At 40.3% G+C, this 24,147-nt stretch overlaps 2 protein-coding genes across 3 annotated transcripts; both read right to left on the reverse strand.

Annotated features, from left to right (window-relative positions):
* Positions 1 to 206: 206 nt before the first annotated feature.
* Positions 207 to 11,633, reverse strand: TCP11L1 (t-complex 11 like 1). 2 transcript variants are annotated; one of them, XM_053449284.1, is made up of 10 exons: positions 11,431 to 11,633; positions 8,043 to 8,212; positions 7,454 to 7,586; positions 5,369 to 5,489; positions 4,585 to 4,805; positions 4,007 to 4,143; positions 3,352 to 3,536; positions 1,931 to 2,112; positions 1,240 to 1,412; positions 207 to 430 (listed from the first exon to the last, which is right to left on the reverse strand). In XM_053449284.1, the coding sequence occupies exons 2-10, from the start codon at positions 8,197 to 8,199 to the stop codon at positions 231 to 233; spliced, it is 1,509 nt and encodes a 502-aa protein (XP_053305259.1). In that variant the 5' UTR covers positions 8,200 to 8,212; positions 11,431 to 11,633; the 3' UTR covers positions 207 to 230. The 2 variants fall into 2 exon arrangements, with proteins under 2 accessions (XP_053305259.1, XP_053305258.1); XM_053449283.1 differs by having other exon boundaries at positions 7,454 to 7,589.
* Positions 11,634 to 15,350: 3,717 nt separating this feature from the next.
* Positions 15,351 to 23,570, reverse strand: DEPDC7 (DEP domain containing 7). Its single transcript, XM_053449285.1, has 10 exons — positions 23,462 to 23,570; positions 21,499 to 21,897; positions 20,865 to 20,879; positions 18,946 to 19,059; positions 17,949 to 18,135; positions 17,163 to 17,380; positions 16,608 to 16,750; positions 16,109 to 16,234; positions 15,766 to 15,844; positions 15,351 to 15,627 (listed from the first exon to the last, which is right to left on the reverse strand). Exons 1-10 carry the CDS (start codon positions 23,532 to 23,534, stop codon positions 15,413 to 15,415), a joined length of 1,569 nt encoding a protein of 522 aa, XP_053305260.1. The 5' UTR covers positions 23,535 to 23,570; the 3' UTR covers positions 15,351 to 15,412.
* Positions 23,571 to 24,147: the final 577 nt, after the last annotated feature.

Genomic DNA, 24,147 nt, shown 5'->3' on the forward strand with positions numbered 1-24,147 from the left:
TTAAAATGCTTTTAAAATCCAAGACATTGACGCAAATGTAAATACTGGCACCAATGTTATATAGATTTGGTGCTCTGCAAAAACAAAATTGTTCTAATGAGCAAATTGGCTTCCTCTGTGTCACTTAACCCTGTACCCCCAAAAGATAAAAACACAGAAATAAACCCACAGCCTCCGTGTACCATTTAACATCGGTCATTTAGGTAAATGGAACCTTAGGGCTGGCAACGCTACTTATTCAATATAACACCAAGGATTGAATCATAATATGGACTAAACACCATCTTGTTGTAGTTAACCAGACGTGCAAATTTCACTGCTGTCCTCTCAAGTTCTTCGTGTAGTGGGCCCAGTCCTCCGGGTATCACCGGAAGGGGTCTCTGATTAGTGGCAAACAGGTAGCTCAGGAGAAACATATGGACCCTAGATTCTGCATAGAAAAAGAGATGTGTAATATGTAATTATGGACCTACCCCCTGTTCAGCTTCTCACCCCACCACTTTCTTTTCATACCTATCTAGATGGAGGGACATAGGGATACAAACATTTTTTTTTTATTCACTCCCTACCTCCTCCAACAACCGTTTCAGTGTCTCGGATTTCCTCATCTCTGCTTCTCCTTCTCTGCTCCTCTTCAGCTTCTCGCCATCCGCTGCTCCAACTCTGCTTGCTTCGTCTTGGTTTCTGCATTCCTCTCTCCTCTTCAGATTACTTCCTCAACAAGCTGGAGCCTCCACACACACCCCATGCGGACAACCTTTTTCCCAATTGGAATAACGCAGGCAGAGGTTGTCTCTGTGGTGTGCGTGGAGAGCCTCGTCTTGTTGTGGACATACTCGAATAAGAACAATGCAGAAGCGAAGACGTGGAAGCGGTTGTGGGAGAATTTAGGGAGAGAGTGAGAAAAAACAATGAATTTCAAACAAAAATTCAAAGCTTTTTCATTTGTCTCGTTGGGGTCCTTCTTTGTTTTTGGACACTTGTAGCAATAACAAAGCTAACCAAAGTTTGTTAAAATTTGTACGAATAGGAATGCAAAAGTCTATTTATGGACAAATGCATTGTTATAAAGCTATTACAAAAATATTCTGCTGCCTGCCCTTGCATGCCTTTTTACATTATATATATATATATATATATATATATATATATATATATATATATATATATATATATATATATATATATATATATATTTCCAAATTTTCCTTCTTAATTACTTAATAAAAATACACTTACCTATTAGCCGATATATGTGGTTAGAAGGGGATACAGCTGCCTGTATTTGTCCTTTAAAAGACTCCAGATTTTCTCCAGAGATGGGAGTGAAGCCATGCTGAGTAAGCGTTGTGTTAACCTCCATGCAGATCTTCTCGCTAAGCATAGCCCAAATTTCTTCTGCATTGTTAGATCTAACCATACATGAATTAGAAGAACATAGATCTAACACTAATTTTATAGGGCAGGAAAAATCACAAGAAATAAGGCATTGAAACAGTTTATGATGAATAAAAAGCCTAACCCTGAAAGATGTGTGGCGGTCTTAAGCTTATTCACAATACTTTTCATGCAATGCTATGAAAAAGTAACCTCAAACTGCTTTACCTGTTGCCTATCAGATTGTGGGGGGGTGTCGGGGTACCCCTTATATTAGTTAGTATTGAATTTGTAGTGGTTGTTTAATTTTCTTTTAAAGATGCAGTTTTGCCACAGTAACCTTCCAATACAGGGCTAGAAGTTTCATTAGAACACTTTAGCACCTCAAACTTTCATCTACACATGACATTTCACTTCAGCTTGTTTTAAACAGCGTTACATATTATTTAACTTGGGGCATCTGTGATGTACATCTGGCCAGTCGTGTAGAGCGACAGAACTAATAAGTTGACTTGAGTCCAAATTTTTCCCATTAAAAAGTAAGTCTACTTACTGAGAGTCCACATCCTGCAGTAACACTCTGATAAGAGCCTTCATTCTGTCCGTAAACCCAGGAAGTCCAGAAAGAGCAGAACCGGTTGAATTGTGTATTATTAACAGTAGCGTTCCCTCCTGGGTGAGCTTCACCAGCTCCTGCTGCATCTCCTGAAAACGTGTTTGGTCCATTAACACGGTCTATCGGAAACAGAAACAAAAAAAAAAAAAAAAACATGGTGAATGTCAACTGAAACATTCTCTGATAAAAAGTAAAGGATGCTTGCCACGTTTTGAATTTAAATGTTCTTGGTAACGTTTCCACAATTTCATTTTCCATCTCTAAACCCTCCCTGGACTCTTGATAAGTTTGGCTTATGGTAAACCAATGTTGTATTCTGCCTGCATTGACCCATTTATGATGAGATTCAAATCTGGCTGCATTTAATTTGGTTCTAGACTACTTCCTGAGTAAGACTCCACTTTCAGGATGGAAAAAATTAGCTACAAATTAATTTATCAGCGGGGTGCCATTGGGGTTCACAAAAGCTGTCCATTGATTCCTCTCAACAAGGTGGTGGAGATCTGCAAGTGGTGGCTTTTGCTACTGTTGACACAGACCGCTAGGGATTCCTCCTTTACAGTCCATGCATAGGACATAGGACTTATTATGTCCTGTTATTTACATAAAAACTGTATTACAGTGATACACCCCAGGGGCCAAATTTGTATCATATGTGTAAAGCAAGCCTGTTTACCTGCTACACCATAACAATAAATGGATAAGTAGAGTATACATGGATCATAGTATTTTAGGAATATTCAAAATTAGTATAAAGCCACACATGCATGTCGTCTAAAAATGCAATTCTAGCCAAGTGCCTTGGTCTGCTTCAAAGGTCACCTTAACCTGGGTAAAAATGTTTGGCTGCGAAACAAGGTCATGGTAAGTCAGTAATAACCACAAGTCTGACTGAACCTACTGCCTGGGCAACCAAGACAAATAGAAAAAACTGAGTATTATTCAAAATTTAGAGTTTCTGGACATGCTACACAAAAAAAAACAACACGGTGAGGTCTGATGAGAACATGCAACAAAGAACCGTACTTTTGCATGTGGACCCTGAACCGAAATGAGTGGGGATTTCCTACACGGCAAGATATTTAGCATCACACTGGTCTCATACTAATGGAAAACCAATTCCATGATTACTGAGCTAGGTGGATCCAGGGTTATTGGACGTGGGGTACTGGGCACAATCAATGTTGGGTTACTGAAGCAGTAGGTCAATGTACAGGAGTCCCACCTTAGCTTTAAGGACACTGCATGGCATTTGTAATCGCACGTTGGAAATAGCTCCTCCGACTTTCATCACTCCATAATTCTACCCATAAGCATGAGCGCCCTTGCAGTTATTCTGAATTGAACAAAATACATACCTCTGGGAAAAGCCTACGCTGGTGGTCCCATGTTAGCAGTTTCATGTAGGCATGATTCAAAACAGAGACAGGAGACATGGACGCAGGTGCAGCTTCTGCCTTCAGATGCTCAGAGTTCTTACTTTGCAAAGTCTCCAGATCACGGGCAGATTCCTGTAACCACTGGGTGACAAATTCTAGAGCATCTGCAGCACAGGTTAAAAGGAATGGTAGATTAATTTCAAGACTCTACTAGGAATTCCTGCACAATATACACTACACCGAAAAAATGTCAATTCAAATTGCTTCTGTACTGTCTACCAGCTCCTACTGAATCGCAGAGTTAGGGAGCCTGGTGCTTGAGAACCATCTTCATTCTCATGGGCCAATCATGTGATCAAAACCATAGATTTCCTATATATCCTGGATTAACCATTTAGGATATGTGGTCTGTATTCACATTAAAGCACATGACACAATGTTGGTTAACGACTACATGCCAAGTTTCCCTAATGCATGTTACATGGAAGACTTGAGCCATGAGCTTCATTTTTTGACAGCACTATAGATAAGTGGGTGTGGCTAACTCAGCTCCACCCAGTTTCTCATATGTCCCACCCATGCGTGCCTCTACCCAGACCTTTTGTGTCCCAGGAAAATAACAAAATATCCATACTTGTTTTTTTGTCGAAAAAGTCCTGGAACTTCTTGCGTTCGTACTCCACGGATTGTTGCATCAAATGGGGCCGAATGCTGCTTATAGCAAAGTTTGCCATGTCAAGTTTCATTAGGTCCAAGACGGAGAAAATTGCTCTGCCAAAAGGGGAAGACACAATCCATTATCCTGCCATGGTCATGGTTTGTTTATGAATATCACACTATTTAAAATTCCAAAAAAAGTGTAAAAAAAAGCAAAACAGCGATAGGATATGGCTCCTTCTATAGGACGCAATTTTAGCAAGATTTAACAAAAACCCAATTAAAGGAATAACTTCTGTCTTCAAACAAATTACAAAATTGCCAATACGATCGTTACCAATCCTTTGGTAATACAGTTTATAGAATTCTCACACACTCTAAAGTAAATTAGTGCCATCAGTATCTCTTACAAGATTTCTGTACAGTAAAGTAAGTCTGCAGAGGAATTTATACAAGAGGCCTGGAAGTTGCAAAGTCAGTGGTATTTATATCCCACTATTACAACAATGGAAAGGTCTAATGAATCATCATTAATATATATTTTAGTCACCATACCTGAACAAGGATACAGGCTCTTTAATATCCCTGAGTTTCTTAATCTCTTCATCCCGAGCAGGCGAGCACAACGTTCCCATCATACCGATAATAAATTCTGCCAGTTTGGAGATATTTAAAGCTCTGTTCTCAGCTTCTTGTTTAATAAGGTCCAAGTCTAGAACTTCATTAATTTGGTTCCTCAATCGAGTGTGACCGGGCAACAGAAAGGAAGTAAGTGCCTAAAAAAAAAGAAAAATGTCTTATTTGCCAATATTACCTATGCACCACACTATGTCCAAATGGAAGAGGTGTCCTCAACCAAAGACAATGTTGATGTGAAATATATCAGTGGTGCACTGTAATCAAAATAAAGGCTGACCTCAGCAGGTATTGGTGTTTGGTCAGTACGGTCCATGACACCAAACTATACGAGTTAAAGGGGAAGAAGCTGGAAAACTGTGAAGAGGCTGTCGCAGGAAAAAGATCTGGTTAAGCCAAGAGAACAGATACCGTCTAAAGTCTGCAGGTCTAGAGCTAAGCAAGTCCTGCTCACACCTAATGCCTGTTCAATCCAGCTCAACCATATGACAGCAACCATGAGCTAAAGCCAAGCCACCAGGAGCTAAAGCCAAGCCACCAGGAGCTAAATCCAAGCCACCAGGAGCTAAATCCAAGCCACCAGAGGGAAGAGGCATGGCTATAAGCTGATGTGGCTAGACACATAAAGGAGTGAAGATCACCAAAATGCTCTGAAAATAGCCCTGTAAAAACAGTGATGTTAGTAAATATGGTGCAATCTCACCTCCTTTATTTCTCCCAGCAGTATAATTGCGTGGCCGTACACCGGGGGATCCTCCCTGAACTGAGCTTCCAGGCAGTCCCAGAATGCTTTGTGCAAAATGTCCCGAACCCTCTTCTCCAAGCTTTAAACAATGGGCAAACACATTTAACGTTAACAATAAAACAATGTGACAATGCACATTTAATGGATCTATACAGAGGGAGGGGGAAGCTTAAAGGGAAACGTCATTATAAAATGACATTAAATAATACAATTTGAAATGTTGAGTGGTATTATCACTACATTCGTAAAAATATTTGACAAGAGGAGGACACTGCTTTTCTACGTTACTCACCGTGACCCAAAGTAGAGAGAAACAGTGGCTGGGCTGGGCCTTAAACACCACACTACAAACCCCAGCAATTATCATCTTGGGGCATTTTCACACCGACTCAGTGTATAACAAGCAAGCCTCTTTGTCTGACCACTTCTGCAAGGTAAACTCAGATCATGCTACACCATGAATGTGAACAAACCAAGAGTTTAACGGACTGAGTATTCATTAGTCATAGATATATCCATATTTTCTTTTGCTTGACGTGTTTTGGTAAGCAGTTGACTTCTTGGGAGAACATCCAATGCTTTCTCCTTCGAGTGAAAGTTTTTCACCTTACATGTTACGTATGTTAATGAAATCGTTAAAATGAAACCATTGTGTTGAATGATGGCCAGGCTTCTGTTTACTCACCAGCTGTTGCCAGTGCCTAAAGCAAAGTGATGGCAACTCCTTGGCCAAATATTATCTTCTAATTTATTTCAATTAAGATTTATTTTTTGGAATAAATACTAGCACTGAGCAATTATGGTGATTATAATTACTTTACGATTACAATGGTTCCGCATATTTCATAGAGGATCTTATACAAAGTGAAATCATTCTAAGAGAGGGTGCCAAATTAGGACATTTTTAGATCACTTGAGCCATTAAAGAGAACACAAAGCCTCTGAGTATATTCAGACTGTGTATCAGACTATCTCAGCCACGGGGCTATCCAAATCTAAACTTCTAGAACATTTCCACCAAGTTAGAGGTGGATTCACATCTGTTTAGCATCTCCGGGAGTTCTCCAGGTTCTAGGTGGTTCCAGGAACCACCACTGGTTGCTGGCCCTTCTCTGGTCTCCCAAAAGAAGCAAAAGGGAGGTGCTCTGGATGGTCAGATACCCTGGTTACCCTTCAATCTTAAGGATGCTCAAAGAATGTGCAACACAGCGTACTCCTTTTAGAGCAGTACCTGACAAGAGGCTGACAAGTTATGCATAGGCTACCAACATTCTAGGCTGGTATTTGCAAAAATACTCAGCTAGAATCAGAATCTAACAACTAATCCCATCCATAACGGACAATCCAGACCCAAAATGAGAACCAACCAATGAGAACCAACCGCAGAAATATGTTTGATGCTCTACCCTGCAAGAACAAATGCTCAGGATACTCAGATATACAAAAAAAATACACTTCATTGTATCAATAAAACATAATTAGCAAATAAAAGAAAAAAAGAGGGAAAAGAGAGAGATATAAAAATCCTGAGAAAGAATCAAAATAACAAAGCAGGAGCATCAAGAGGATCTCAATTCCTATAAACTAATAAAGGTTAGTCCAGTTTCATGATTTGCATTCGTTTTCTGATGGTATTGGGACCATGTGCTGCTGCTCATAGATGGTGTATCTTGATGCAGGCATGGGTGGCATCAGAGCACTTTGGTAGATATAGCGACATGATAACACTATAAACCCTCAAGCAAGAATAAAATTCCTAATAATTTTCAATATGTTGCAACTAAGCAAACCAGGCTATATGATGCATGTTACTGACACATTTAAAGGGCATAGTTGGCATGTTCTGTATGAGATCTTCATTAACATTTTGACTATACTGGCACTTTATAATGGCAGACTCACTGCCAATGACAAAGGAAATCATGGTAGCTTTCCCATTAAGAAACCTAATGTCCTCAGGCTGTCACTGTATGTTTTGCTCTGACCTTATTTGATATGAATAGAGTTTCTTCTTGGCATCTTCACAATGCCAGTGTATTTTACCTGCCATCAGGAAGTTGGACTGGTTTAATCTGGAAACCTCCACTAACAACAATCTCATGAGCCAAGGCCATGTTGGTAACCCCTTTAGCCGCTTCCATTAGTTCTTCCTCCGACACAAATTGAGGGGGACTTGCTGCTATAAGACAAATAGTATGCTAGTTAAAAATCCAAGATATCTGCAGATAATGACTGAACTGCAGGAATTATTGGTTATATTATTGGATATTACATAACGTTTAACTACACATTTCAACGTTATATACGAAAATATGGCACAATCCTTATCTATCAAGGTTATGATCAGTCTTGGCAGAGTGATTTCAGCACTTTGGGCGAATGCATATCATATGTGAAACGTGCCCATAGAAATCAGGCAGGGGTAGGATAGCACCGGCTGAAAGGTTTTACTCATAAATAGAGTCAAGTGCTGCTGTCTGCTCCATGGAAAGTCCAACATTGATTATTCTATACAATCTATCTAATTAATAGGATCCTAACTCCTCATTGTTTTGTTGCATTTAACTTGCATGCCGTCTGTAATTTAATACATTTTAATGACTAATATAGCAAAATGATGCTATATACATACTCTGCAGAGTATTCTCTCCGTGAGGACTGGGGGTGTTTTGTTGAATCCTCTTTCGAACAGATTCCTGGGAGATATCGAAGCTCTCATCATCCCTGGCTTTATCTGGATTACAGGATGCATCTTCCTTGGGGTTAGGCTGGTCTGGATCCAGAGGCATGGTCCTGTGAATTCTGCAATTCATTTAGAATGGTGAATCATAGAGCAGGCAGCTCTTCATCTATAATCCAACACTCTCCAAGGACCTTGGCCCCCAAGAAATGATGAGTATTTGAAAACCTTAGTGGACACAGGATAAGAACTTCATCAGGATGGAAAATCATACATGTATTTAACAAACAGGAAAAAGCCATACCTACCATCTATTGGAAGTTGTAAGACATTCATTCCTACATATGGTATGGTTACTCCTTAAAATGTATTAAACTGCTGTGGTGGTACCCAATACCACGCCATGATGGCGGTGGGGAGCATCTTAGATGGGTGGGAAATTACATTTGCCACAAAAGGCCCAATAAGGCACATCAAGGAAATACATTTTAGCAGTTTCTCTACGGCTATATTTAATGCGTCAGTTGTATAGGTTTGTCAGATAGAGTTCAGAAACCGAAACAATATATCTGTATAAGGAAGTTTTTTAAGAGTATAGAATAGACACAATGACCTAAAATTACTTTTCTATTATTTCTATTATGTGAGTTTCACTTGAGACTCCAGACTGTCTGAAACATGCAATTTCTGAAATAGCACTATTTTACCCAAGCAGGAGTAGCACTGATGGGCTTAATGTGCATTAATATGATTAATGGAAAGCACTTGTATGGAACGTATCAGCTATTCCTGGCAGCTGCTTAATAATTTAAGAAATGTCTACCACTTTGGTGAATTTAAAAGGAAAAACACAAAATGCGTTCCAAAGACATGTTTGCTTACGTGCTCTACAAATGTTCAAATGCCCTCACGGAAGGACAGGGAGGGAAAGCGTGTAACATGTTAGAACATTTTTTCATGATATGTTTGTTTCTCACAGTGTGGGTATAGGTCAATAGAAAAAAATCCTGGTGGAATTATTAAAGAATCAACATTATAATTCTTGGACTAGATTAATATCAGAGAGGCCTTAAGCCACACATGATATACTGGATCCCACCCCATCTCTCAACCAAGGGTCATTGACTAGTAGAGGAGTATACAATATTGATCTAGGAGAAAAGTCAAGGGGGAATCGAGGTGCGTAGATCGTACGAGATTTATGGTTTCAATTTTTGGGCCACCTCCAATTCTGTAACACGTTTTCACTTAGGAATTCTAAAAGGCACCTCTATCACATGCAGCACTTTTCTGTATGGTGGAAATGCATAAAAGAGCAGGGCTATTATCACATTACAAATATTTTATTTTGTAATATTTATAAGAGCCTGGCTCTTGCACAGACAGAACATCTCATCTAGTGTTCTTGGCCGTCATCTGTAGAACCACAAAGCCTACTGAGTCATTGTCATCATAGTCTTATTCCCACCACATATGTATATTTGAGTTTAAGATAGTCCATGTATCCTTCAACCTCTACATTAAAGCAAAAGTTTCTTAATTTAGTCATTTAGATTTACTTAGCGTTAATTAGAATTATGAAGATGTCTGGGGATTAGATATTCTAATAATTATTTGTAACTAGACTACAATTAACTATTAATGAGAAAATAACATCCAGACTTAACACTTGAATTACGGGCTATCATATAATTAGTGTATTAGCCCTTCATTAAAATAATGTGTTTCTCTTTCCTTCTCCTAATCTTCTTGCCCCCTCAGCCCTCTCCATTTTTGTACGGCACCTTGCGAATTCAGTGGCGCACCGTCCATTAGAGACGTCTGAAGAGCCTCCAATCAGAGTGCAGCAACTGGGCTATGATTGGACCTTAGCTTCTAGGCCCCCAACATGGATGACAATTGCCATGGTCACATACCGTATTTACCTGATCATAAGACGACCCCCCCCAAATTTGAATATTAATTTAGAAAAATAAATAAAATGCCTGAATATAAGGCTACCTTATAGGAAAAAAGCTCTACTAGTAAATATTAATTCACATGTAAACTATTATTTCATATATAATAAAAAAAAAAATATGGATTGAGAAAAAATTATTTCTTGTTTCTATATCCTTTTATTTGCCACTCTGCCCCCCAGTTATGCACATCTGCCCCCACAATTGCCACTTGATCCCCCAGATAAGCCTTATACCCCCGTTATGCCACTCTGCCTGCCTGATATGCCCCTCTGCTCCTCCCCCCAGACTTACCAAGGCATCTCCAGACTCCCTGGTGTCTAGTGGGGGCAGCCGGTGGATGTCTGCGTGATTCACATAGACAACCTCTGCTGCTCCCATCACTTCCGCCGGGGCTTCTATGATGGAGCACTGGAAGGTCACGTCACACCGTCGCTTCATCATAGAAGCCCCATATATATTTCTATATACACACACCACAATTTCATTAGAAGGTAGGTTAATCAACTCACGCAAACTCCTGTGTTAGTGAATACCAGGCCGAGACAGAGTCAGGCACTCAACCCAACATTGCCGCTCCAGCAACAGATCAGGGCTGATGTGGCCAGCGGCTGGATATGCCCGATTACATGCGAACGTGCGGCAACACATTCAGCCGTCGCCCACTTATGCCATCAACTGGCTGCTGGCCTTAAAGCGCCACGGTCGCCCTGTCATCACCAGTCAGGCCTTGGTGAATACCCCTTTAAACCCTGTGTCTGTCTTCATGGGCAATATTTATAAAATTTTCCATGTAGTACTTCTGCAGGATGGTCATTCCGCGCGTCCACCACCTTAGCACAACCATTTTGTACAGTTTCCTTGAAAGCACTCTTACTGCTTCTACATCAATGAAAAGCCTTCATAAAAACGTACATCTTAAACATCATTATGGGCGGCTCCTGAACGCCAAGGAATTTATCAATGCAAAGAAAGACTTGACCAAGTAAAACATTCAAAAAATAATTCTAGAAAGGCCTGGTTCTACTTACCTCACGCATGTCGTGCTTAATGGAAAACAAAGTGTTAATTTTTTTTAATTAAAATTACATTTTGATTGTTCAGCTGTCCAATGTTTTATTTTTGTAAAACAAAACGCAAAGTCATTTTATTTTACTACTTTATACCGTTTATTATTTTACTTATTTCTAAATAAAATAAAATGTTGCTAAATAAACACAAATATTTAATAATAAATATTGTATAAATTGTACATCAAATTAATTTGGGATTCGGCAGCAAAGTGCAAGAGATAATTATTATTTAAGATTCGGGGCCTACCGTAGCAACTTTTGTGTCCTGCTCAGTGAAAAACTGTTACTAGGATAACAAATATTACTCACCGAGGCGAGGCAGCCGCAGCGAGGACAGGCCAGATGAGTGGGGTCTAATTACGCGGGCTCGTCCGTCTAGCCGCACATTGTCGTCCTCTCGCCCCCCGCAGCCCCGGTAAACACGCGTTCAAAGCTTAAATGGAATTTTAAAGCAGGGAGATGCTGCAAGTCAGAGCCGTCAGGGAGCAGCCCATTCAGGGTTGCTGCAGGCTGTATTTACGGAAGCAAAGCTGTGGCATGCTGGGAAATGTAGTTCAAAGGCACACTGCGCACACAAACATGACAAAGACATCCTTACAGGCCGGGTGCTGTAATGAGAGCGTGCTTCCGATTGGCTGTTGCCAGCACTAACTTTTTTTTTCCTTTTTTACTTCCATGAACGTTTGCTGTCGCATATTTTTTCTTATTTCGATCATTTTCTTCTATATTCTCGACCTGTCCGAGTCTCTCGGGGAGTTCAATAACTGTTTGGCTTTGGTTGCAATAAATAATTAATAAAAGGAATACATTTTGTAAAATTCATAAAGTTTATAGAAACAAGGTATTATTGGACTTAAAATCCTGTGTATTCCAGGACCCATCTCATTATTATTTATAAAATAATAGGGTGAAGTTTCGATAAAATGAATGTATACATATATAAAAGACGAAGTGCGGAGGGTCCCAGTGCTTACATCAAAATGTAATAAATATGTAAAGTAGATAAAATGTTTTTACTAATAACTGAACCTAGAGGAGACAAATATCTATACACCGATATATATGTGCGTTTTTATTATATATATATATATATATTAGATACTGTATGTATAACACAAATGCTTGTATAGTAGTTTTCCCTGATAAATTGAAATGAAAATGAAAAACAATTCCCCCTATTGTTTGCATAAATAGCTTCTGGTCCCCAGCCAGGGTTAGAAGTTAAGTTTTATTCCTCCCCTGTTCGGTTTGCATTGTGTCAGGAGCTTTATTGTATCAGGTCATTTATCCCTATTCCCTTCAATGTCATAGTAATGAATACTCCATTACCTTGGAACATGAAATGTTTTAGCAAATAAAACCCAAAATAATTGCCTTGAAGGAAAATATGGAGGCTTGCGGTGTAGCCAATAAGGCTTCCAATATCTGTTACATGAGCGTAAGGCACAGGGCCGGACCGGCTCTAGAGTCGTGGCCTGGTAACGTAGAGCCTGCGCAAAGCGTTATCATGGCGGCAAGTTATTTTTGTGAAAAAAAAAAAAAAAATCAAAAAAAAACAAAACACAAAACATTTATTCTCTCCATAGATTTTGCACCCACAGCACTCCCAGCCATGGCCATCGGAATCAACTCTTTCCTTTATCTTTTGAAGCATCGTGCCGGCGCCAACACCGCAAAACAATCCTCAAAACAGTCTACAATAGCCTCTTTGGGACATTTTCTTATCATTGAGGCCTTATATTGTTATTAAAATCACGTAAAGTATTGAAAAGGTTTTTATAAGAGATACAGTTAGAGAGGATGAATATACTGTAAAAAATGTTCCACCTTTACACACTTTGAAAATTCTCGTGTAATTTACTGTATACACCAGACATTCCTTTCTCGTGTTTGTTTAGCGAGATAAAAGGTCAGCTTCCCGCGTGACAACATTCCTGGCCCTTTTGTCAAATGTCATTACGCTACAGGTCGGTTTCGTTTATAAAGCCTAGCTGCTGGTGGATCTGTCAACTAGATCAAGATTTTTATTTTATTTATTTTTAGGTCTACAATCTCAAAAATCATTTTGGATGGAATTTTGTTTTAGGAGCTACCAGGGACATAACTCTTGAAATAGGAGAAAGCCGGTTAAAAATGAAGGATCATCAAATTTCAATGGGAAGGACTGCGAGAGGACATCTACTCAAACTAAACACGCATTACACTTTCACCCAGGGAAGCATTCAACGATTCTATAGAATTTGATGGCAGATAAGAACCAGTCGGCCCACCTAGTCAGCCTTCTTTTCCTAACGCGAGACTCTTAATCAGTCATTGATCTTGACTCAGATTCAGGTTAGCTTTATGCCTATCCCCGTACAGGTTTATATTCCTTTACTGTATTAGCCTCTACCACTTCTAATGGATTTCTGTTCTATTCATCTACCACCCTCTCAGAAAAAGTAAAACGTCCATACATTACACCTAAACCTCACACGCTCTAGCGTTAGACCATGACCATTTAATGATCTGCATGGGATACGTCTGAATGGCCAGTGTGGACATTTATAGGGAAACATTTGCCGATTGTTCTAAAATATTGATTGATGTTAGGAGGAGTAATAAAGGCGACATGTCTCCGCTATTACCACTCACTTTACTTCTACTGTTGATTGTGGGGTTTTGTTTTTGGTTATCAGTGTAGTTAGTTTATTCACCAAAGCAGAGTTGTGTGCAAACGTGGCTAGTATTATAATCAATGTCTTGAAGTTCTCACTCACCGATCTATTTAGTCATAGCGGAGGCTTGTTCGACACGTGAGATGAACCCAAGTTCATCTCACGTGTCGAACAAGCCTCCGCTATGACTAAATAGATCGGTGAGTGAGAACTTCAAGACATTGATTGGTTGTGCCATTTGCAGCCAGATGGGACAAAGCTATGCCTTCACATAACAGCCTACGAAGCTATGCCACTTCATCAACGTTACATTGTAGGCAACATCTTACCTACTTGTACAAGTCTGTGGACAAATTGTCACAAAGTGGGAATCTATGTCTCAAGATACCAAGCGGGGGACAATTTGAAACATATATATCATAACAGGACTTAGTCCGTATAGAATTTAGAACAGTACTGATTTCTTTATGTGATAGTACTCTGTTTCATCACTGTGTAGGTTAATGGTGCAGAAGTGGTTTGATGCCGATTTTAAATCTCCTGCCACAAAATAAAACAAACTTAACAGCAACTGAATTACTAGCTTTTCTGAATGTTGCTCTCCACTAGGTTTGATTAGACTTCCCTTGCTTACTCGGGACTTCATCTGCTTATTGCAAGCTAGATCTTCAGCCCTGTGCAGCACCTCCAGGTCAACATGAAGCCCACCATACCACCTACCATTAATGTAGGACAGAAAAAACACTGCAGGTTCCCAGACTGATAATGATATAGCCAAAACAGTTGAACTACCCCCACCAGACATAAGGCATTATGTCTGGTGGTGGTACAACCACACTTAAGAGGTAAAAAAGTTGCTGAAACACCCTGGTAAAAAAGTTATATAGTGTCAATTCTTCAAAAGGAAAGCATTCCTGAGTAACCAAAACAAAAGAGTCTGCAAACACCCAATAAACCTGTAGATACCGTGCTGTCATCAATGGATTACACCAATGATTTTATCATCATCATTACTTAAAAGCACAGTCTCCACTAAAGTTATTAAACAATTAAGGCACAGGAGTAAAACACAAAAAAAACAGGTTAGTACAGCTCCACCTAAACCGTGAGCCAGGAGGATTACTAAAGATTTTCAGTGCCTCAAAAATATTTACAGGTTCACCGAAAATCAGACAGCAAACCCACACTCATCAGAAATCTAAAAATACGCAAACATATTGGCTGCCATCTGCATTAACTTGCCTTGTTTATGGTCATATACATTATTTAGGAGATGCAAAAGGGCTAGCAAGTGCATAGAGACAATCTGTTATAAAAATCTACTTAATGAAGGAGGTCGTTAACATTCAGAGGACAGTTACCATACTTTATCTTAACTATTTTGAACCTTAGCAACCTCAAGATCTGTTTCAGAGATAAAACCTTAGCAAAAATAAACACCCTCATAATCCCTTTGCGGGTTCACGCATCCAAGATTGATGCTCTGGGTGGGAGGTGGGGCCATTGAATTTAAAACCATCACAAATCTTGTACTTTTTTCTTTTTATTATTATTATTATGCAAAAAAAGAGAGGGGGGGGACCAATATCTACACACATTTATATTAAATATGTACAATTATTTATAATGCAGTGTTACGTGTAAACAGTCGTCACTTTGTCTCCAAAATACTGGATGAAGATATCTGGGTGGCTTTTATAGAACTGACCCAGTAGCCTTTTCTTTTCTTTAGGAGAAAGTTTGACGTTCTCGTGTATCGTTTTCAGCAATGTCCAAAGTTCACTCTTTGTGTTGTTCCGTACAGCTGAATCAACCTCACTTTTGTCCAGCCTCTGGCAGAATGTGTAGCCTGGGGACGTGACACATGGAGACATTTCAACTATGCAAAGTAACATTAATTATTTTTTATCTGCAGGTCAAGGGTGGTTCTGCTATGGAGAGGATGAGGTGGACACAAACACAGTGGCACAGATGAAAAACTACTCACCTGTGTCTTTGTCAGGATCTTTTCCTTGTTGAATGGCCACCAGTTTGTCGCTGACCATCTTGTGCAGTGTCCCAGGAATCTAAAATGGAACACAGTTAATAACAGGTCACATTATATACAAACACTGTACCCACAATCATGATGATTTTAGACTGCTAGAAAGCATATAGTTTACATTTTCATAAAAACCAAACAAAAATAACTGATGTGTCCTTCACAACAACAGAAGATTGTTAAAGCCCAGTCTACACAAAAAAAAAAAAATTCAGATTGCTTAGAATTAAATACTTAGAACATTCTATGCTCTTGATAGCAGAAGACTACTTGGAGGGTCTTGTGTTACCTTGAAGACATCTTTGTGATGGTCCATGAGGAACAATACCATTAGATCAGCTTTTCCTTTGGATAAATGCTTATGGTTAACAATGGCTCTAGAGAACATCCTTTTCACAGCCATGCGATTGTCACTCTAGAAAAAAGGATTCAAAAGGTCAAGGAAAAAAATTCTACGACAGAGCTACTATAAATCAGGATTATTTTTGGGTCATTGTTAAATAGTGATGCAAAGCATTTCTTTCGAGAAAGTCTGTTTATTATGTTAAAACAACCAAAAAAGGAAATCAGTTGTCAATTACAGAGCTAATCAGATCAAAGTGAAACCAATTTCTAATATTTGAGAATTTTACAAGTTGGGTAAGAAACTATGGAGCTTATCTTGTTTTCATTGCATAAAAAAACGGTGTCAGCTGTTTTAACACCTGGCATTACTACAAGAGATAGTAGATTCTGAACAAATTTTGGAAAAAAAAAAACAAAAAAAAAAAACTTGAGAGAACTCTTACCTCATCCTGTAATCTAAACTCTGTGAGTTCCGCAGCTACAGCCATAAAATACAGAAGCCGTCTGAACTCTTCACGATTTTGAGAACTGAGGAGCTTTAAGCACAGTTGTGTGGCCTCTAGAGCTTGTTCAGTCTTTCCATTCACTAAGAAGAAACAAGTCACTTAGGTTTCAAAATTTAGTACAAAGCATGTAGCCGCACATCTAGACACCAATAATCATGTACACCAGGACAGTAGAAGGCAAAAACCACATTAAAACCTGCGGTAGGATAAATTAAATGCCTCATTGCACCGGCTTAACTAAATGCAGCTTAGAAACATCACTCCTGGCAATGTTGAAAGCCCAAACATTCCCAGGAATGGATTAGTTATACCAAAGTTTCCTTATTCATAGTTTTTCTTGAACTTTTAATTGTCACGTGACACAAACACAGGAACTAGCCAGGCCCTGAAGAGTTCCTTAAACATAACAGCACCTTTAAAATCTGTTTTAGTATCAAGTAGTTGATCAAGATCAACCACCTGTGAGACATCGCACCAGGTCATCCTTCTTACCCAGGAGTTCAGCGATCCCTGTGTGGATGTCAAAAAACTGGTTTGTTACCAGAGGTTCCCTGATTTGGTTGTAGTATTTGCTGATAGTCTCAAACAAACATAGCTTCCATTTCCCATCCTTATCGTGCTGTTCAGGTAGGGTCCTGCTCACGTCCACCACCATGTGATCAGGCAGGAATTCCAAGCAGTCAACAGCAGCCGAGACCCACTCATCTGCCCTGGGCAAAAAAAAAAAAAAAATCTGTATAAAGCATAAATTTAATTCCAGGTATAAAAAAAAAACATCTAACTCTCTGCCAGGACAGCATTATGGGAGTTGCATATCAAAGAAGTAGAGTGGCAGACACTACCATACCAGATGGCGATGAGGCCGACACAAAGCTAGAGACTCCACGGCCTTTAAAGCGAGGCAAAAAACGGGCAACTGCCTTAGGCTCATAGTCCCTTAGGCTGTCCTCAGCTTTTAAGTTAAGTAAGCAATTTCCTAGGCTTGCCCAGCACCCATTATAATTAATGGACAACTCTGGCCAGAGAAGGACAACACGCAAGCAGACAGAGTTAACTTCAGATTTCTTTGCAGAGCATGGTAGATATATCGGACTAACCTACAGTAAAGAAAACAAAACAGGCAGGCTAGATTTTTAACCAATCTGCCTGGTCTGATCCACAATAAAGTAACCTTATAGTAAGTATACTATACAAATGAAGTATTGTTTTGCACAAAGAACTTCATGTTTTACTAGACAAACATAAGAAGGTCAGGATCTTCCATTGAAGGCCACGTACTGAGAGTCGCTGAAAGCCTTGAGGACCTCTCGGTCTAGATAGTGTGCTGTGATTAGGAGCTCATCACTCTTTGCTTGCTGGGCCTTGTGAGTCAGCGGAGTGCTTTCTAATAAAGAATCCAAGAGAGGGAGATCCACGAGCTGCAGAAGCCGCCGTATCGTCTGCTCCTGCCAGACTTCAGCGAGAACTAGACAGGAAAGAAGCATAAAGGTTATGTTCCAGAACGCAGCAAGAACGGTGGAGGTTCCCAACATGGACAGATTAAATTGTAGCACGCATTGGGCACTTTACTTCTGTATTTCAATTATCGAAATAATTATTCAAAGTAAGATGCAAAAAATTGAGCTTGAATAATTTCACCTTTAAAACAGAAAATCCTGAGCTTTGAAAGACCAATAAAAAATAAAAAAAAATAAAAAAAGTGGGATCCGAGGAAGCAGCTACTACGAATAAGGGACATTGTTAGGCAAAGGCTAGAAGATATGTTACAATAAGGCTCTCTGATGGGAGAGGGGTGGGTTAAGTTGGCACAAAGACAATTTCATTGTGCCATTAGACTTTCAATATTTCTTTGCGCAAATGCTAAAGCCAAAACAAGTCCATAATTGAAGTCATATTCAATATAAGAAGCCCATTCAGTGGCTTAACGAGGTTGTCATTATACTTTATAATGAATGTAACAATGACAGTTGAACAGTCGTATAACTGGGTCCTGTTCAATGGGTCTATTTGTTCCTGAACTGGCAAGAGACATGCCTGGGGGCAAATATTTAAGGTTCTTTAAATTCTTCATTTAACCAGCACATTAACACTTAACTGTCACTACATGAAGAACACGCTCTAATTTATAACATTTTGTAACAACTCCCATGGTGCTCAGTCGCAATTGCAGTTTTTCCAAACTAATATAAAATATCAGGAGAGTGTGAAAGCAGCCCGTCCAAAAATCAGCTGACCTGCAATAAAAATTACATTTGATTTTCAGGTAACTGCTTACCTTTGGGAGGTAGATCTGCAGAGAGGTTTAGGTGTGCGGGATCTGCGGGCGTCAAACTCAAGTTACTCCACAGATCTTCCAAATTATGTGACTGGAAGGAGACAGCCTGAAATCCTGCCTGTTCATGTCTGTCAGAGGAAAGAAGACACTGAAGGTTATGCAGGGTACAAAAGAGCAGAAAAATATAAAAAAAGTAGGATTAGTTTTCATCATCTAAAAAGGACAACTAGATAAAGACTTAAACCCAAGAAAAAGTGGTTTCTCACTGCTTCCAGGAAGATAACCGATTTCTCTGAGACAAGACATTAAAATTACAACGTAGCTCTTTGCAAACAATTTTGGACCAGCCCAGAGAATCAGAAACGCGGAGCGGTCATGCAACGCAAAGCTGCGAGAACCAGACAGAAAGCTGCAGCCAGCTATGTAAGGGAGGGAGTAGTGAGTGTAAGTGTGTGAGCATGAATGTGTATATGTTCAAATAACATGCCCACCAGCAGACTATAGACCCCTGAGGAGCATATACAGCCAGAGAGCTGACAAGGCGCTGTAGGGGACTTTAGCAATGCATTTTGGGTTTGTGCAGCAGGTAAAGTTGGCAAGACTTCAAAGATCAGCACAACAATCCTACAACATATTAAAGAAGCATTTAATAAAGCAAACTGTTCTCTTTACAATTAAGACATTTATCACCTATTGATACCCATAATGCACAACTTTAGGACAATGTACAGATCAACTCAAGTAAGCCATCTATAAAGCATACCTGTCTGTCTACTTTGGCACAGTTAAGAAGCATACAATAGAGGCTACCTGCCAATTCAATGGACCTTGCTCTTCCATGTCACAACAGATTTTTTTTTTTTTTTAATAAATCGTTAATGCAGACGTGATCACGCCCTGTCCACCTCTTCCAACACAGCTTAGCGCCGTCTAGCTCTTCGGTGAAGAGTCATCCGTTGCTAGCATGCAGACATGTTTCACATATTGTAGACGAGAATGCCCCAACATACACTATTGTATTGCCGAGACTTTTTTTTTTTTTTTTTTTACAAGTATGTTTTCAACAGCTGTTTCTGGAACAACCCTCACAAACCAGGAGCAATCATCTAAACCCTGTAAAAGCTCCTTTCAGCAGGTAGAGACTGTAGAGGAGGAGCAATCATACCGATAACAGTCAAACTACTCTTTCTAAACAAAAGGTCACCCGGTTTTTTGCTCCTCAGGTTGAGCTATCCTATGTAGCTTCCACATCTTTAGATGGGTTATAATGAAAGGAACTGAACCCTTGTCAGGCTATCCTCTAAATGGAATTAGTTTGCCAGTCTGGTAAATCCCACCATGGAACCCATTGCTCTTTGTGCAGACTTACAGGAACAAAAAAAAACAAAAACAAAAGCAAAGCGCATATACGGCCTTGTGTTTTGGAAGAGAACGATAATAAGTCTGCTGGCAGTGTTTCCCTAAAGTAGAGTAGTCAAAAAGCATTTAGTGAAGTGCATGCAAATTCCACCCTTGGATTATTAAAATGACACTTAGAACCCATACACAGCGCTAGAAACTGACCCAGGACAGTGCCCCATCACCCAACTCTCTGCCAGCTGTCCTTTCTATCTGGCACTGACATCAAGATGCACAGATACAGCACACAGGGCATTTTGTAAATGGGTTAGTTGGAGAGGAGTACCCCATGTAACTGGCCCATTGATGCAGGTCACCCAGTTGGGAAACCTCATCCACCAGCAGAAACACAGAATTTCACAGCAGATAAGAACCATCTAGCCTGTCTAGTCAGCCCATTGTTCCTGATATAAAGACTCTTAATCAGTCCTTGGTATGGTCTTATATTTAGGATAGCCATTAAATTCCTTCTCTGTACTAGCATCCAAGCCTTTTTCTTGGAGGCTGATCCACTTATCTACCAGCCTGCTGTGGTCCTTAACCCTTTCATTTGTTAAAGCCATTAGAGGACTTCAAGGAATCTCATTAGGTGTTATACAGAGCCAGCTGAACCTCCCTTGCTGGAGAAGCCTCCTGGGGTGTCCTTTCATAATGCTGAAATTACACCGGGAAGCAGTCAATGTATCAGTGAATACCAGATTAGTTAATAAGCCATTCAAGCCTCCTTCTTGCACAGTATAGACTCCCTTAACTTTTGAAGGACATCCACCCTCGTGTCCTACACCATGGCCATCACATGGAACTATTCATTTTTGTACTCCTGTGTGAACACCCCAAGACTTGGCAGTAGCAGGGCTTTCACACTACCTGAACCATTCAAAACATGTATTAGAATCGTACCACTGTCTTGTAGATAGATAATCTAAATAAGTCATAAACAGAGGAACCGATAGTGCTAAATTCTTCTCTGTCCTATATCCATCTATCTTACATACACAGGGTTTGATGCAACAGGATTCATGTTAAACAAGAGCGACACTTCTAGGACCAGATGAGAGACGATCATATCTTGAGACCAGAGAGCCCATGCAATGGACATCCAGATGAGAAACCATTCTCTCCAATATGAAAACTTAGGAGCTGACCTGGTTTGGCTCTGTGGTGAACAACGACCATTTCCATTTTCTGCTTGACCTCCGTTGAGATCAGTCGCATTAATAAATCTGTATAAGCTGCAGCTGCTGTCTTCAAACACTGTCCTTTTCTTGTCCCTTACGAACACAGAACACGAGAGCACAGATTCAAACACTTTGCAATCCATAAGGGCTTGACACACACGCACTACTTTGGCACGAGGGATATCCACATCTCCAAAATACTTCTGCTGCACCAGGTGGGCAAACACAACATCCACCGCATCGGAGCCAATGAAGCAGTCATGATGGTATTTTAAGCGATGCCTCCTCCGCTTCACTTCAACCTGAGTGCGCAGTGCATGGATGATGTTATTCCAGATGTATGTGGCCCTAAATGGCCTGGGACCAAAGCTTGGACCTGTTGAGACAGTAAGAAAATTTAGTATCGGAGTTACAGTGCTGCTCTCATACTCAAGGGAACAGATTGTTTAGAAATAAAAGACAGCCCACACAGATCAGCCCAGAGTGCACACGTTCTACAGATCCAGGTTACAAACAAAGTACTCCACTTGAGCCAAGTCTCAAAAACCCTTCATACCAAGCAGACACCATTTACAAAAAGCATTGTCGGGGCATCAATATATTGGAACTGGTATAATTGGAAATTTATGTAAAATAAATAAATTACTCTCTAATAAGAACATTTAATCGCAAGCTACTGGCAAATAGAGGAAAGACTCCTGTACAAAGAATTACTAAATCACAATAAATGTGACAGACGGAGGAACATTGGACTTCCACACCTCGCAAGGTCACATCCAGATATTGCAATAAATACCTCGGTACCCTGTGTCCTTGTCTGTATTCTCATGTAACCTGCGCTTGCTAATCTTCAACTGTGTGCTAACATTCCTCAGATTGCAACAATTCCTTAAACAAGGTTATCTGGATTTATCACCCAAAACGTCACAATACGCTGGTTTTCCCAGGTGCGCAGGTTTGTTCTAAATGCTGCTGCTTTGATCTCCTTGGCAGAGAACAGGAGCGAAACAGAATATTTTTCTCAAGCATAAAAATTGTGGATTTGCCAAAACAGGATATATTTAGTAGAAAAACAAACCTAGCTTCCAATTTCAAACCCAGGAGGAAGGGTCCAAGCGATTAGGAGAATCATGTAAGCGATATAAGGTGAAGCAGGTAAGTAGTTGGAGATGGAAAATAATTAAATAGTCGTCAGCTGCTGAGCAAGTCCAGAGTTAAGCCGGGTAATTAAAGGAACACTCACAACCATAAATTCCAGTTAGAGTAACAAAATAAAAAAACAAAAACTGACAGGGGTGTCTCAGAATAACAAGGAGCTCATTTACAAAACACCAATCAGATAACACATCAAGGACGGTTTACTGATGTTAATTCCAAGGTGTGTAAATCACAATAGAGCAGAGATTCTCAAAGAATGATAGCGATCTGCCTAGGAGGGTTACTCAGGTTAGACAACTCAGCCAAACAATGTACTGTCCCTAACCACTCCACAACACCTAACAGACCAGTCCCAGACCCCCCCAACACCGAACAGACCAGTCCCAACCCCCCCCCCCCCCCACATAGCATGACTGAGGAAATAAGCCCCTTTACCTGGGAAATCAGCTGGAATGTGCAGTTTAAGCTCACATACCTGGACATGCACGTTAATGCTCTACCAACAGGTAGTGATACGGAGAGCCATGTCCCCACAACATTTCAAATGGAAAATAAACATTTCTGGACGAATTCCCCCCACCAAAAAAAAAAAAAAAATTCTATTTGCTGCACACATTGCTTTGGGCAATAGAGTTACATTTGGGTTGATAAATCACACAAATTCCCATGAAGCCATAACTCCGATCACTTGCAGCAGATCTCCGAGTGCGGAGCTCCCACCAAGCCTGACCGCTGAAAGGACCATCACCCGCGATCCCGCCCCGGTGTCCCCGGCTACTTACCCGGTGGAGCCCTCAGAGGGCTGTAAGTCGGACAGAGACTCAACGCGAGCGCTTTCTCCCGGACTGTAGCCATCGGGAGAGCAGCAGCGGCACTGAACTCCCGGCTCCAGCGGCAGCAGAGAGTCTTCTACTCCACGCAGCTCTGACGTCACGACACCCGCCTGTCAATTTAACGTGAGATCTGCATGCCTTACGTGTGTGCACCGGAGACCAGCAGCGTCACGGCAGAGCAGTCTGGGTCGGAAGAGCCCTGTCTATTCGAATAGCAGGCACCGGACCCGGGAGCTACAAGAGAGGTAAAGGTGCGGGCAGGGTATGTATGTGAGCATATGTGTAAGTGTGTGTGTGTGAGCGAGCATAGATGTCCATATATATGTGAAAGTGTGTGTGAGCATGGATATGAATGTCTATGTGTAAGTATGTGTGTGTGAACATAGATGTCCATGAATGTCTATGTGTATGTGTGAGTGTGGATGTCTATGTGTAAGTCAATGTGTAAGTAGTGTGAGCATGGATATGAATGTCTATGTGTAAGTATGTGTGTGTCAACATAGATGTCCATGAATGTCTATGTTTATGTGTGAGTGTGGATGTCTATGTGTAAGTCAATGTGTAAGTAGTGTGAGATGGAGTGTGCGTTAACATGAATGTGTTGTGTATGTGTGTGTATATATATACATATATGT

The sequence above is a fragment of the Spea bombifrons genome, chromosome 10 (genome assembly GCF_027358695.1).
Source record: "Spea bombifrons isolate aSpeBom1 chromosome 10, aSpeBom1.2.pri, whole genome shotgun sequence".
Classification (NCBI taxonomy): domain Eukaryota; kingdom Metazoa; phylum Chordata; class Amphibia; order Anura; family Pelobatidae; genus Spea; species Spea bombifrons.

What these genes read in the sequence shown, in the direction of transcription:
- DEPDC7 (XM_053449285.1), bottom strand. Translation starts at nt 23,534, where the DNA reads ATGGCTACAGTCCGGGAGAAAGCGCTCGCGTTGAGTCTCTGTCCGACT. An exon ending in AGTTTAGATTACAGGATGAG is followed by an intron (nt 16,235 to 16,607) that starts GTAAGAGTTCTC and finishes CCTTTTTTCTAG; the next exon opens with AGTGACAATCGCATGGCTGT. An exon ending in AGATCCTGACAAAGACACAG is followed by an intron (nt 15,628 to 15,765) that starts GTGAGTAGTTTT and finishes TCACGTCCCCAG; the next exon opens with GCTACACATTCTGCCAGAGG.
- TCP11L1 (XM_053449283.1), bottom strand. Translation starts at nt 8,199, where the DNA reads ATGCCTCTGGATCCAGACCAGCCTAACCCCAAGGAAGATGCATCCTGT. An exon ending in GAGCCTGTATCCTTGTTCAG is followed by an intron (nt 4,144 to 4,584) that starts GTATGGTGACTA and finishes CCCTTTTGGCAG; the next exon opens with AGCAATTTTCTCCGTCTTGG. An exon ending in CCACATATATCGGCTAATAG is followed by an intron (nt 431 to 1,239) that starts GTAAGTGTATTT and finishes TTTTCTATGCAG; the next exon opens with AATCTAGGGTCCATATGTTT.